Source organism: Epargyreus clarus, unplaced genomic scaffold (assembly GCF_041222505.1).
Source record: "Epargyreus clarus isolate Ecla_fem2 unplaced genomic scaffold, WU_Ecla_fem_2.2 ptg000021l, whole genome shotgun sequence".
Taxonomy (NCBI): Eukaryota; Metazoa; Arthropoda; class Insecta; order Lepidoptera; family Hesperiidae; genus Epargyreus; species Epargyreus clarus.
Genome location: NW_027332228.1, coordinates 16695553 through 16709979, shown reverse-complemented (window position 1 = coordinate 16709979; position 14427 = coordinate 16695553). Strand labels below are relative to the sequence as shown.

Genomic DNA, 14427 nt, shown 5'->3' with positions numbered 1-14427 from the left:
ATCGCGGAGTCCTCTTGGCAACGAGGATGGCCACCGGGGGGGTTTTAAGTGCGGGAAGACTCCCACATAACGCTACCACGGCACCGGGTACTTTTTTAAGGTTTCCCCCTCGTAAACAAAAAAAGGTTTCATTATAAAAACACAATGTTCTATAAATATTCTTTTCTATCAAAGTAAGCGAATTGTTCCCAGTAGTTTCTTTTTATTTGTTTTCAACGTCCTTCTAATGGACGGTAAGTTGCGAACTATTGTTTGGTTTCCTCAGATTTACGTTGATTTTTAAAGAGCCTTTTAATTAAATCTTTTATAAATATATATTTATCTGAGATTTTTGTACTGAAAGGTTTCTGTTAAGTTTTTCTTTTTTGAATAGGAAAATAGAAACTTCTATATATTTTTAATGAACAGAAATAAAATTAGATGATTACAATTACATACGAATACCAAAATCACACGAGTATGTAGTTTGTGACTTAGATGACTCTGATGAATAACTCAGATAAGTGGAAAAAATACTAATTATAGCAAATATTCCACTTATCCATTCCAAAATATAGAATGTTATAAGTATGTAAAGGATGAAATACTTTATATTAGTGTACATTAAATTCGTAATATAAATTATGTTTAAATTTCTAATATTATTATTGTTTTTTATATATTATCTTTTATATATATAATATAGGAGTAGCAGACGAGCATGCAGTCCACCTAATGGTAAGTGGCTACTGCTGCCCATAGACATCTGTAATCAACCTCAGATAGGATTAGATATTCCTACCTGAGGTCGGCCACAGATGCGTCGCTTCTCCTGAGGACTAAGCAGAAACGCCGCGAGAAAGTATGTCTCCCTTACCACACCCTTCAAACCAGAACACAGCAGCGCTTAACACTGCTGTTATAAGGCAGAAATAGATGTGGCGGTGGTGCCGCCGGAGTCGAACCACAAAAGGCTCTACCACCTTCAAATGTTTGAGTCTCTAGAATAAATAACAAAGCTCATAAGCCCATCGTAGCGCCCTCTATTTAAATAAGTTAAACTTCACTTATGTACCTCGCGTACCAAATAGCTTTATAATTATCTTGTAGATGGCGCTATAATGTTGAAATTAAAGTTATATGTATTATAAAATATGTTGTCTTTCAAAAGTAGTAAATGATCATCCGTTCAGAACTTTTATAGTAAGTTGTGACGGCTGTCTTGGATATATTTTGTTGTTGCTTCTCCTAATTTTCCACAACTGGATACTTCACCACTAATCCAATACGGATAGGAGAAGGATGATAAGAGTTAATGGCCAACTCGTGTTGAATGCATTAAAACCGCTCATAAGACCCGAAAGGTTTGATGACTGCCATCAAAGATAACAAGCAATGTTACCCGCTTAACGCGTCTTCCCAAATATTCAAATTTCTGTAATATTTGCCCCCTAATAAGATAATGTACGAACTTTGAAGTTAAAATGCGTTTGTATCTCCAAATACTTCATAATATTTTATTTTAATGACCCACATGATGATACCTATTCTAGATCTAAGATAAGTTCCTAGTATTACTGCACTCGTCTTTTCCTTAGCATTCATAATACAGAAATAGACTTTGTATTAGTGAAATCACAAAATGATTGCTTTAAAAACTAAAATCTATATCGCAATTTATTTTTGTAAAAATAAAACACCTGACTGCAATGTACATTTTATTTACAATACTCCGGATATATGATAATTGTTATTACAAATAATAATATATATGGATTATGTACATGATAAAGCATTTAAAATTAGAATATAATCTTTCACTTAATAATACATTTCTTTAACAATTTTTACTTTACACTAAATAATTGCCTTCAAATTAATATCACTTTTAAATATATTCGCCAAATTCATCTTTTTACATAATTTCCTACATTTATTTGTATAAATATTTCAAACATTTATGATGTAACAGTGATAAATGTAAAATAGTCGATTGTGTAAATATTTTTCCGCTAAGAACAAAAGCTTCTGATTAATAATTACATTATTTTATTTACACTTATTTACTATTATAGTATTTAAAATAATAATAAAGATAGCTAATTTTAACAATTAAAAATATAGTTATGAAAAGAATCATCTTTGAACAGAATTATGTAAAAAAATCTAACCTACGTAGTTTTCAAAGTTGTAAGTAGATGGCGTTGTTCTAAAATCTTGCGTTAAGAATATGGACAAACATTCTTCAGGCACAAATTTCATGATCTAATCACGATTCAGAATGGTAATATCTTAAATGGCGCACCTATAAAAAAGAGTAGAATTATAATAAAATAATAAAAACAGTATCATATTTCTACTCTTGTAACCCGGTGCCCACAAAGGTAGTCAAACATAGTTTTGTGTTTCAATCTTACAAGCGTAAAACGTAATCTTTGCTTGGTAGCACTATCATAAACTAATTGCTATTCCTACACGTAGCGTTAAAATACATTGAATTATATTACACATGGTTATACTAACGTACATAAATGTAAATACTATAATACTTGGGTAATGTAGAAATACCTAGTTCTACAACCATCCACTATATTTTTACTTCTTTTTATTTTCCAGTATAGTTAAAACATTTTAATTCTTAAAATATTGACTAGAGTCATTCAATAAATTAAATGCATCGCTAAAATAAATGGCTCGACTTGGCGGAGGCACTACCGTGCCTACTGATATTACATTTTTTTTTTTAATTTTGCGCACTGACCGGTCCCACGGTGGACGAATATCGGATATCTAAACAATACTCTCTTAGTACAGGTATATTTAAATCTCTCTTTGTGTGCATCTATGATAATTAACAGTAATAAAATATTGATATATTAGATAATTATATTACAAAATTTAAAAATGAAAAATATTTTTATACGTCGTTGTTATTATCAAATTGTAAATTAAAATCTGTTATAATATTATTCATCTGTACATTAATAATTTCACTGTAGTGAAAATGTAAATTATTATTTTTTAACAATTCATAATCATCAGCCAGGAATCATCTTAAATTCGATATATACACAAGAGTTTTATTTTTATAATCTAAGCTTTTTCTGATATATAATGCTTATATACATTTATTTCTTCGACTTCTTACTTTGTTACTTGTAAAGTGAACTAGTGTATTCAATTAATAAATAGGTACTCTGTAACTATTTCTCAATGTATTAGATTTTCTGTACATACAAACTCACATTATAGTATTATCCTTATACAATTTGAAATACGTAAGTATTTGTAATAAATGCACTAAAATGTATTTCTTCTTATTACATTTTCTAAGCATAATTCTTTTCTTATTATTCTGTTTTTGTAAATTCGGGAGATTTAACACCTTCTGTGTCCGTCATCCAATATTTTCATTGAAATTTCATTGAAATATATTTTTATAGTCAATCTCTTTTATTTCTTTTATTTTTCTGATAGCTTTCCTTCCAACCATTACCAAACACATTACAGGATTACAAGATTTACTAAAGCATATCAGAGTAGTTTTTAATAGCAAGCAGATATTAATAGCAAGTTATTATTATTTCTACTTCTCCTATTTTCTCATCATTATATTTATTTGGTAATATTTGGTTTTCTTCATCAATCATGTCTCCTGCTTCAAAGCTTTACAAGAACTGTTGATTCTTCTGATAGCGTTCCTTCCAGCCGTTCTCTCGAACCGAGCTGGTTCTGTTGACCCTGCCGTACTGCACGGGGTTGCAGCCGGCCCGGCTCAGCTGGTTGTTGCTACTCCTGAAGGTCACTGTCGTGCACGTCCTCACGCTAGACGTGTTGGATTTTTGACGTAAGCCCTGCATCTGGAAATGATACTGAATGTAAAGATCAAACATAATAAATGGCCAAGTGCGAGTTGAATTCGGACATGGAGAGTTCTATAACACCAAATTTTCATTTATTTTTTAATTTTCGTATTTGTTATAAATGCATTGTAAAGATTTGATAGATAAGCGAAAACGCCAAAAAATTCCGGTTTCCTGATTTACATTGAATATATTTTTTTTAGTATTTGCTGTTATAGCAGCAACCATTATACATATTCTGTGAAGTTTTAAGCGTCTATCTATTTCAGTTCCTAAGATAGAGCCCTATGATAAACAGACGGACAGATAGCGGAGGCTTAGTAATAGGGTTCCGTTTGTACTTTTTTGGTACGGAACACTAAAAAGCACACCTAATATAATGTTGGTACTATATTATTTAAGAAGTACGGTACTATAAATAATATTTTAAAAAATGTGATAAATATATTTTGGAGCGATAGATTTTTTTTTTAATACACCAAAGTATTTTTAAAAAGTCGTAATAGTCTTTCACGCAATGTTATTCTCCAAATTGACTTAACATATAAAATAACCCATTAAATTCAAATAATATTATCTAAGATTACAAAATATTTTAAATGTGTGATATTTGTGCTGATTAAAATAAAGTGCTATCGTGCAAATTCTATTGTGTGATGATAAAAATAGTTTCGGTACACAATCACAACAACTTTTTTAATTGTGTGTCATCGAAAGTACGTGAAATATTTTTCAAGCCTTTCAACAGAATATTTCTAAACCAATTAGTATTTTTACGGATTTATATTAGCAAATAACGGATTAATTATGTTTATTACTATCACTGGCTAGCTGCAACCCTTATAATGTCCCACCGCTGGGTTCGCGTTTTTCCGTAATGGAGAAGATCTCGAACATAACCCCCCACACGACTAGAAAGATACTAATAGAATTAGCTAAAACAGAAAAGAACTATAAAAAAATTGTGCAAGTAACTTATAGCGTCTAAGGAAATCTTAAGCAAAGACGTACACTATACAATACAGTATACACCCACCTCTCGTCCCGTCGAGTTGTGTGCACTTACATGGAAATGAGTACTAGAGTGAATGTTACCGGGGTCGTGGCAGAGCAGCTTGCGCAGCGAACGACGGAAGTTGCGCGTCATCAGGCAGTACACTATCGGGTTGATAGCTGAGTTCGCGTGACCTGGAACAGTTGTTTAAAATTGAAGTACTAATGCTAAGTGCTGTCTGGCATGGATCTCGATCTAGAATAGGATTGGAGTCATAATTGGGGTCAGTTGAAGTTTAGGTCATGGATATCCCTGAGGATAGTTGATATATCTGATATTTCTTGAATCAACGCGGATTATTTATATTGTGCTCTAGTTTTCGATGTAGCGGTAATAAATCTTACCTAACTTATCAAAACCAGTAATTTAGTGTACCGTGAGAAGTATGGAATTGTACATCAAGTTTCAATCTCACCAGACATTAATTAACTTAATCTACCTACTGTGATCTTAACAAAACGCGTAACATGAACTTAACTTCGTTCACTAACGTTCGTAACTCTAACCTCTGCCAAAAATAATTCTTACCCAACAACAAAGTGTAGGGCAGCACGAACGCCACTGATTCCACCTCGACAGCACTGACGTCGACCAGGAGCTGCAGGATGTTGTACGGCAGCCAGCAGAGTGCGAAGAGTACAGCTAGCAGCAAAAGGATCCAGGCCACTCGTTTCCGCTCACGGACTAAGCGAAGACGCTGGAAATGGAAATGATGAAGAAATTAGTTTCCGATGTTCCAGTTATTCCATTCATTTGTGATTTGTCCCTGAATAGTTTTTTTTAATAAAATGACAGGCAATTCCAGTCTTAGGTAATAAATCTCTTTGGTCGTTTACATATTTCAATGAAGCAATGAAGTTCTGTTGTCGTGATTTTTCATTTTTAGCAAGTATCAAGATACGAGTATACCCGATGTCCATAAAATCAAGATACATAAAAATCAGATGCAGACTCTCTTGCTACTTGTATTGGAAAACCGCGTATAACAGCAGTTACCCTGCCACTCAAAAACCAACGTGACTCTAACCTCTGGTAGAGTGTGATAGAGTGGAGTGTGAGGTAGAGTGGTGATAGAATTCTATTATAGATCTAAGTTTATGATATTATCTTATGTATATCAATGGAATTCACGATTAGTGGATTTCTAGCGTGAGACTAAGAATGTAAAAAGTTTTCAAATAAGAAACCCCAAAATTATTATGGTTTAAAAAACTTTATAATGGACGCTACCAATTTTCCATTTTGATATGAATATACTCATCATTTAAATAAGTAACACATTTTAGATTCTGCAGAAAATAAAAATTGGGTTAATATTAATGGTTCAAAGTACCCGTCTAATCAAAATAAGACTCGTCTTCCACGACGTCTCACTATTCCTTATTAGTCTCACTTCCTACCTCTTAATGTACTAAACTCAAAGTTAATTGCTCATTTCAAATAACTGGGGTACGTTGTTTCAATTAACTTACTTGTCTTATTTCTTCTGTCTATTAATGAATTTTCCTCGACTAATTTCGTGTAATTAGTTCTAAATTGTTAATTAAATGTTGCGTATTTTACTTTTAGGTATATTTTTCAGTTACGCAATTTTATATAAAACTGTATAAAGTTTGATAAAATTGTATATGAATTTATTGTTAAAATGATTCTCGTAATTAGTTTCGGAGTCTGCGCGTGACTAAAAATCCAGTTTTCGATATTTCGTTTTCACGTTGAACTCGTACCGCCACTATTTATTTGTATGCCTATTAAAAGCTTTCATATCCCATAACATATTTAAAAAGAAAACTCTCTTATTGGGTCACCAATGTTTTAGTAATCGAAAGATAAAAGATTATTCAAAAAAAGGTCGAAAGGAGCCGCTACTAAAATCACGATGCATAGATAAAACATATTGTGTCCCAAAATGTCTTTTATTAGCAGTATCATCTGGTGACACATATCCCATCCTTAAATCTAAAAACAAAAAAGAAAATAGAAAAATACTGCACTATTAAAACTCGAAGCTCAATGACACACGTATAAGGGTTTAAACCCTTATACATGTGTCACTGAGCTTCGAGTTTTCTTGAAACCCCATTTGTCTCAAACGACATGTGAGGAGAACGTTCGCTCCAGCTCACTCCCACCAAATGAGGTATTGTGTTCCAAACATATCATTCGCTCAAACAACCAAGTCAGTCAAGTAGTCTAGATTCTGTTTCTAGATACGCTTTGTATTGTGAAAACAATCTTTTATAAGGAAAAATGCAATTTTATGCTCGTATTGTTTTCTAGACGTGTGTTATTTTATGTGTATTTTAGCTTTGACGTGTTGTTTATTCTGATTTATCGAAATTCTGTTACCTAGAGACTTAAAGGAATAGGTCCTGTTTTGAAAAGTAGTGTTTTGTAACTATCTTATGAAGTAAATTGTATAATTGTAGTTCAACGGAAAATAAAAAAAAAGTTAACAAAAGAAAATGAAGTTTATTGTTTGAAATACGAATGGAAAATATCTCCTTCTTTGAAAAAGATGTATTTCATGTTTATTACCTAAAACAATTTCATTCCGACAGATAAAGTAAATACGTTTTTTGAAGAATGTACATTTAAGTATATCTAAAATTTATATACATAAGTAAATTATCTTAATACAACTATACTTTTAATTCTTATGATATGATGATATGAGTATGATTGTATGAATAACTGACTGAACAAACCTGTTGACTGTTTGCGCTTCCCTCCGTCTGGTCGAAGGGGGGCAGCACTGAGCAGAGCCTTCGCCCCATTAAAGAATAGGACACCACCACGATACAACCTGAAAATTAAGAAAGGAAAAAAAATAATTAATTTAGTAAATAGTTTTCGCGGTAAAGTTTTTTAAACACATAGATGTAATTATTAATGTTAAATATCTATACTTAGTAGAGCAGAATTTTATTATAATTGGCTGAATTGGCTCAAGTCAGACAGAAAACAGACAATTTACTTATATAAGGTTCCTTACTTATCTTTCTTCTTAGACTTCTAAGACTTTTGATCCTTAAATTATTTAGGATTCCCTTGTAAGAAATGGAATGGACATCTGTAATCAACCCCAGATAAGATATTAAATTAGATATTCCTACCTGAGGTCGCTTACAGTTGCGCCGCTACTCTAACTATGACTAAGCTGGAACGCCTCGGAGAAGTATGTTTCCCTTACCACACCCTTTAAACCAGAACAAAGCGGCGCTCAACGCTGTTGTTATGAGGCATAAATAGGTGTGGCGGTGGTGCCGCCGGAGTCGAACCACAAAGGGTTCTACCACCTACAAAAGTTGTAAGAAGCTCTAGGACAAAATCCTCGTCAACATTATTGTACCACTACTGGGCACCGCGCCGTAGTCCACTGCGCTGGCCAAGGCTTCGTTTCAAACACTTTTCACAAACTTTGTAAAGGATTCTCAAGCTTCCCATGTTTTCCCAAATGATAATTCATTTTATTATTTTAATACGCAAATAAATTTTAAAATCAAAGGTGATCCTGGGAATCGAACCTCAAACCCCCGATTTAGAAACCCGCTTTCAACCGCTAGGCTATTACTGAATTTGAATACTCCCTTAGGACTTAAGACCAATTTAGGGCTTACTGAGTAGTTCTTGAAAGGCTGAAATAGATGTACAATAATATTGTATTGTCTAATAGAATTGAAGTGCCGAAGGCACTCAGACCGCCGCGCTGCTGTGTTCTGGTATGAAGTATGTGGTAAATGAGATAATTACCTACACGAGGCGTTCTAATTTAGTCCTCGGTCCTGACTGATGTAGGTAGTCAATTATATTTTTGAGTACCTTCTATGTTCGCTTACTTATTCTGGTGTGAGGGCTTTAGGCCATAGTCGACCACGCTGGACAGTGCAGATTGGTAATTAATGATATAGTTTTAGTTTTTATTAAAATATCCCTCGTAACTCCTTTCAGCATTTTCTAGGCTCAAGGCCCATTTGAAATATCATCCTGTTTTTTTAATAACTCTCAGACATGTGGGGCTCCCCATGATGTACATTTTTGTATATATGTACATTTAAAAATGTACATATATACAAAAATGAAAAACCAAGATATATAAACAAAAACATTACCATAAAAAATTATCACCATCACCGTTTTTGGGCAAGGTTCCCAAGACGCTGGCAGCAATTCTTCTCTGAATTACTATGCCAATTCTTTGAGCGAAATTCATGCCAGCTCTCGGGTCACCAGAGACGTCGACAAAACGAGTTGACAGCTGTTTAAACAACTACCAAGGCCCCGGATCCCCATGAAACCAAAGTTAATATGCACGAAATTTTGAAAAAATATTGCGATTCGAACCTCGAGTTAGAGAGTAGGTGACGCTGCTTTTCCATTTAACATGGCTAAATGTTTATTCGCTTTAATTTTGTTCAAATAAAAGAAAGAAGTGTTTGTGCATGTGTGATAATTAAAACGTTATGACACATATGTGCCACGTTCAAAATCTGAACTGAGCCTTACTTATTAAACAGTTTGTCTATTTCTCCCAGCCATTTAAAAATACTTAGCTACGGCGTTAAAATAACATCAAAATGTTAATGCGCAAATTAGGTACAAGTGGCGAAATCTCGCGTAGGAGGCCAAGACTCAATATAGGTCGCTGCGCCAACGGAGTAAGTAAATAACAGGTTGTCGCATCGTAGCAAATAACTTGTCCAGTTATCACCAGATGGCGTTGTCTTGTTAAAATGTAAAATTAAAATTGTCAATCATTACCGAACTTAATTAAAATGCAATTAAAATTGTAGTTATAATTTTTCTTCTTTAAAAACCAGCCTAGTAAGAGGTAGTGCGGGTAATGAACTTATTTTCAACTGCAAACGAATTAAATTAAAAATTATATTATTAACTAACCTAACCTATATTTTTTTCGAGTATGTCGTAAGTTGTTGTAAGTAAATAAATATATATAACACATTGTTGCCACATTGTAATTTATTAAATACAAAAATTTTGAGATATTCCTATTTTTAATTGCCTTATGCTTCTACTTTGAACAACTACTGACAAAAGTAAAAACCTCATGAAAAACATGTCATAAAAGTGAATAAATAGCAAACACATTTAATAGAAAAATGTTTGCTCCAAAAAATAACGATTACCCTGTCCCACGACCCTGCCAGGATTCGAACCTGGAATCTTCTGATCCGTAGTCAGACGCGTTATCCATTGCGCCACAGGGCCGTTAGAACACATCACTAAATTTACAAATGATATAAATTTGACATAAGTACTTGGTGAATTTATAGGCTTATCTTATATATAAAATTCTCGTGTCACAATGTTAGTTACCGTAATCCTCTGAAATGGCTTAACCGATTTTCACCAAATTTTATATGCATATTCAGTAGGTCTGAGAATCGGCTACCTACTATCTATTTTTCATACCCCTAAGTGATAAGGGTTGTTCACCGTTAACAATTTTTTCTTTATATGGCAACACAACGTTTGCCGGGTCAGCTAGTTTAAGTATATCTTATAAGGACTACATACACAGCATCATCATCATCAGGGCACACAGCATCCAACAATAAACAATTTAGGGTGGGTTGCATCATGTAACTTTAACGCTGACAAAAGCCTCACCAACTGTCAAATCGTTAATGTTATCGCTTCTAACAACCTGCATATCCATGAACGTCGACTAAAAATTTTAGTGACAGCGATTATTAAATTCCATCGCTTCGTCAAAGTTATTGTTATATTTAACATTAACGCAATTGTTAGTCGGGCCTACGGTAGAACCCATTTTTGAATTTATTGATCTTTCCATTATTACACAGGCACATAGCAATAAACAACTAAATATTAAAGATATAATAGTTACAACACATTTTTTTATTTTTTGTTTATAAACTTTTTTTTGTTTATAAGTTTAGCCTCTCGATAGGAAGAACTTTTAATAGTTTCGCATCGCAGACTCGGATTCATCAGTTATGTGCGAATTATAAATTAATTAACACTTGCCTAACTGGTGATGAAGACATTGTGAGGAATCCTATACGCCTGAGAATTCTTTCTCAAAGGTGTGTGAAGTCTTAGCCAACGCACTGGACAATGGTCATACGCCATGCGTAAACATTTCCATGACTTCTTACTTTGAGAGGAGACCCGTGCCCGTGAAGACTTCCTAGAGAGTATTAGGAATTTATAACTGAAATTTGGAAAATGGATCTTTTCTTAGACGAAAGGTGTATCGAAATATAAAGAAAATGACACTTCGTAGGTACCTATAATTTAGCTATAGCTAATATTTAAATTATCACTTAGTAGTTAAGTGAAACAAACGTTTCTAGTTTTACATCATGTGACGCGACTTCAGAAATTTTCATACAATATCTTTCAGCGATAGCTTACACGGAATCGCCAAAAATATAAAAATACCTGTACCCTTAGTACGAGTTTTCAAAACATCCCACAATTTTACGTTACGTTTACTCAATCCATTATTCTGTTCCGTTTGCTTCAGTAGAATGAGTTTTCCAAAGCGCACCATTGCGTAAACCTAACAATACGTAATAAGAGCTCGAGTGCCGATGAACTTTTTGTCCCCGTCACATGTTCGCAAAATAGAGAAACAAAACATAAAGCGCCATTTTGTCAATTTAGACATTTAATGTTACGTTACTGACACTATAGTTCTGATACAATCCGCTAGGGGCGCTGATTGGAAATTGTATGGGCCAATACGTAAGCAAATACCAAAATAGCACTAAGGTAATTATTACTTTAATTCATTAGGTACATGGTGTAACCTGTTCCTGTCTTATAATTTCGCTGTTGCCACAGACACTCATGAAGACGAATATATAAACAAAAAACCAAAAAATAGATAGTTATTTAAATTCATCAATTACCTGCCTGCCCGAGGATCAAAACGGTAACCCATGTTAAAAATATTTAGTTAGCAATGCGCGAGACGAGTCGTCTAAATATAAATAATTAATTACCTACCTACCTATATATTTCAGCACAGCATCAATAAATTTGCGTCACGTTTAAGAAATGTACCTGTCAAATTAATTAATTATATATATAAAACGTTGCCACATTGTAATTTATTAAATACAAAAAAATAGATATTTGCATTTTTAATTGGTAATTACCTATTGCATCTATTTAGAAACTACTATTGATTAAAGTAAAAAAAAATCATTAAAAACATATACACACACACAACACTTTTAATAGAATAATTTTTGCTCCAAAAAAGCAACCGCTGCCAAGTCACCCACGACCCTGCCAGGATTCGAACCTGGAATCTTCTGATCCGTAGTCAGACGCGTTATCCATTACGCTACAGGGCCGTTAGAACACATCACTAAATGTACAAATGATATCAATTCGACACTTATGTCGAATTGATATCATTTGTACATTTAGTGCTTATGCAAAAACTTATACTTGGTGACTTTGAACCATAGACCTGTTTTTGTTTTGTAAATTATTAAAATCGTGTATTGTCATCGGTTTTTGATAATTCTTAAAAATTTCGAATTAAACTGAACGTTCAAAGTGGATAGAAATCGGGTTCAAAGATTCCGTTACTTAGTTACATACATACCTACGTACATAGATACAACTCAAGCTAATAAAAGAGTGTTAAAAATAGCCACGACCTCCCACTCTGACGGGAGCCGTGTGCCCAGCAGTAGGACAATAACGGAATGCTGACGAGAAGGCTTTGTGGAGACTGTTAGCAATGTAAATAAAATTTGGAAAATAGATCTTTTCTTAGACCAAAGATAATAAAAAAATAAAAGCGACGAAATGAAAAGAAAATGACTATTTTTATTATATATATATATATATATATATATATATATATATATATATATATATTTCTTATGTGCGTGTCACTGAACTCCTGGACCTAATGACTGGACTGATTGTGATGAAATTTGTTGTGTGTGTTCACGGGGACTTGAGAATGGTTTAGATTCACAATTTAGTCCGTGGGAAAAGGTTTTTTTAATTAATTTTTAATTCGTAAGTAGTTGTCGATTTTGGAATGTTTCACATTGGATTCGACAGACTTCGCTACAATCGCAGTTTCAAATATTCTATCTATTTTTCAATGGATAAGGGTTGAATGTTCACCCTTAACATTTTTTTTATTTATATGGCAACACAACGTTTGCCGGGTGAGCTAGTATATATATATTTCTTATGTGCGTATGTATGTCACTGAACTCCTCCTAAACGACTGGACTGATTTTGATGAAATTTGTTGTGTGTGTTCAAGGGGACTTTAGAATGGTTTAGATTCACAATTTAGTCCGTGGGAAAAGGTTTTTTTAATTAATTTTTAATTCGTAAGTAGTTATAGAATCGGAAACTATGCATTTGATCAAGTGATGATCTTTAGCAAAGTTGTTGTCCAAGAGCCCACGAGGGTTTGGGAGTTGGTAAGACCAATTTTCGACAGATGTGACAGTCATTCTAATGCAGGTACAAATTTTCCGTTTTATGTATGTCATATTATTTCTTTAAAATGCGGGCGAGGCCGCGGGCACCACTAGTATACATATAAAATTAACTTCAAAAATGTTTATATTATTATCTTAATACTGAGTGAAACAAACGTTTCTAGTTTCACGACATGTGACGTGACTTCAGAATGTTTAATGCAGTATCCTTCAGCGATAGCTTAGACGGAATTGTCAAAAATATAAAAATCTTATCAAAAAAATATTTATATCACGGCGTGCGTAAATTGACGTTTTACGCACGCTTCGCGTGCGCAAAACCCCCATTTCCGACCCCGTAATATAAAATTTTATACAACACGCGGACGAAAAATGTTTTTCTGACTCGTGTGATTGCAGTCCTCGCCTGCGGCTCGGCCTGCAAACTCACACTTGTCAGAAAAAAATTTTTCGTCCTCGTATCGTAATGTACTATTATTGAATTCGTTTGTCAATGGTTTAGTCGCAATTCATAACTTCGACGAGTCTTGGGTGTCAAAAAGTAAAAAGGAAGATTGACAGTGAACCGAAAGTAATCAATGTACAACAGGCCCTTTTCATACGCGCGACTACACAAACCTGCGTAAAAATTGTCATGACAAAAAAATATAATTTTTCTGTTGACATGACAAATTTCTCTGTCGATTATGTTCCGACCTGTGAAGTGTACATTCTATTGACACGTTACGATTTGCGGCAAAGTAATTTCCCATAACCGGATGGTAGTCAATAAATGTTTGAAATATCGGTTCTGGCTACAAGTTCCTTCGTATCTTTCTGTCGTATCTTTCTGTCGTATTAGAGAAATACTCAGTGTTAATATAATTCGACAAATGCGTCATGTTAGTGTGAAATATACAACTTTTTGGCACTAAGGTATTAATTTAATTTATATACATGGTGTGACTTATTTCTGTCTTATAATTTCGTTGTTGCCATAGACACTCGTGAAGACGAATATATAAACAAACAAACAAAAATAGATAGTTATTTAAATACTTCAATTGCCTGCCTGGCG

At 33.5% G+C, this 14427-nt stretch overlaps 1 protein-coding gene and 2 non-coding genes across 3 annotated transcripts in view; all 3 read right to left on the bottom strand.

Moving 5' to 3' along the window:
• Positions 1-1816: 1816 nt before the first annotated feature.
• The window catches only part of NGR-A35 (neuropeptide receptor A35), a 53225-nt gene continuing 40614 nt past the window's right edge, over positions 1817-14427 (bottom strand). The window contains exons 5-8 of the mRNA XM_073084621.1: positions 7605-7702; positions 5425-5593; positions 4879-5030; positions 1817-3839 (exon numbers count right to left, since the gene is read on the bottom strand). Coding sequence (XP_072940722.1) covers positions 3648-3839; positions 4879-5030; positions 5425-5593; positions 7605-7702 — 611 coding nt within the window. The 3' untranslated portion in view covers positions 1817-3647. The remainder of the gene's footprint in view (positions 3840-4878; positions 5031-5424; positions 5594-7604; positions 7703-14427) is intronic.
• Positions 10053-10125, bottom strand: TRNAR-ACG (transfer RNA arginine (anticodon ACG)). The gene has a single exon. It is a non-coding gene; the product is annotated as a tRNA-Arg (tRNA).
• TRNAR-ACG (transfer RNA arginine (anticodon ACG)) lies at positions 12176-12248 on the bottom strand. The gene has a single exon. It is a non-coding gene; the product is annotated as a tRNA-Arg (tRNA).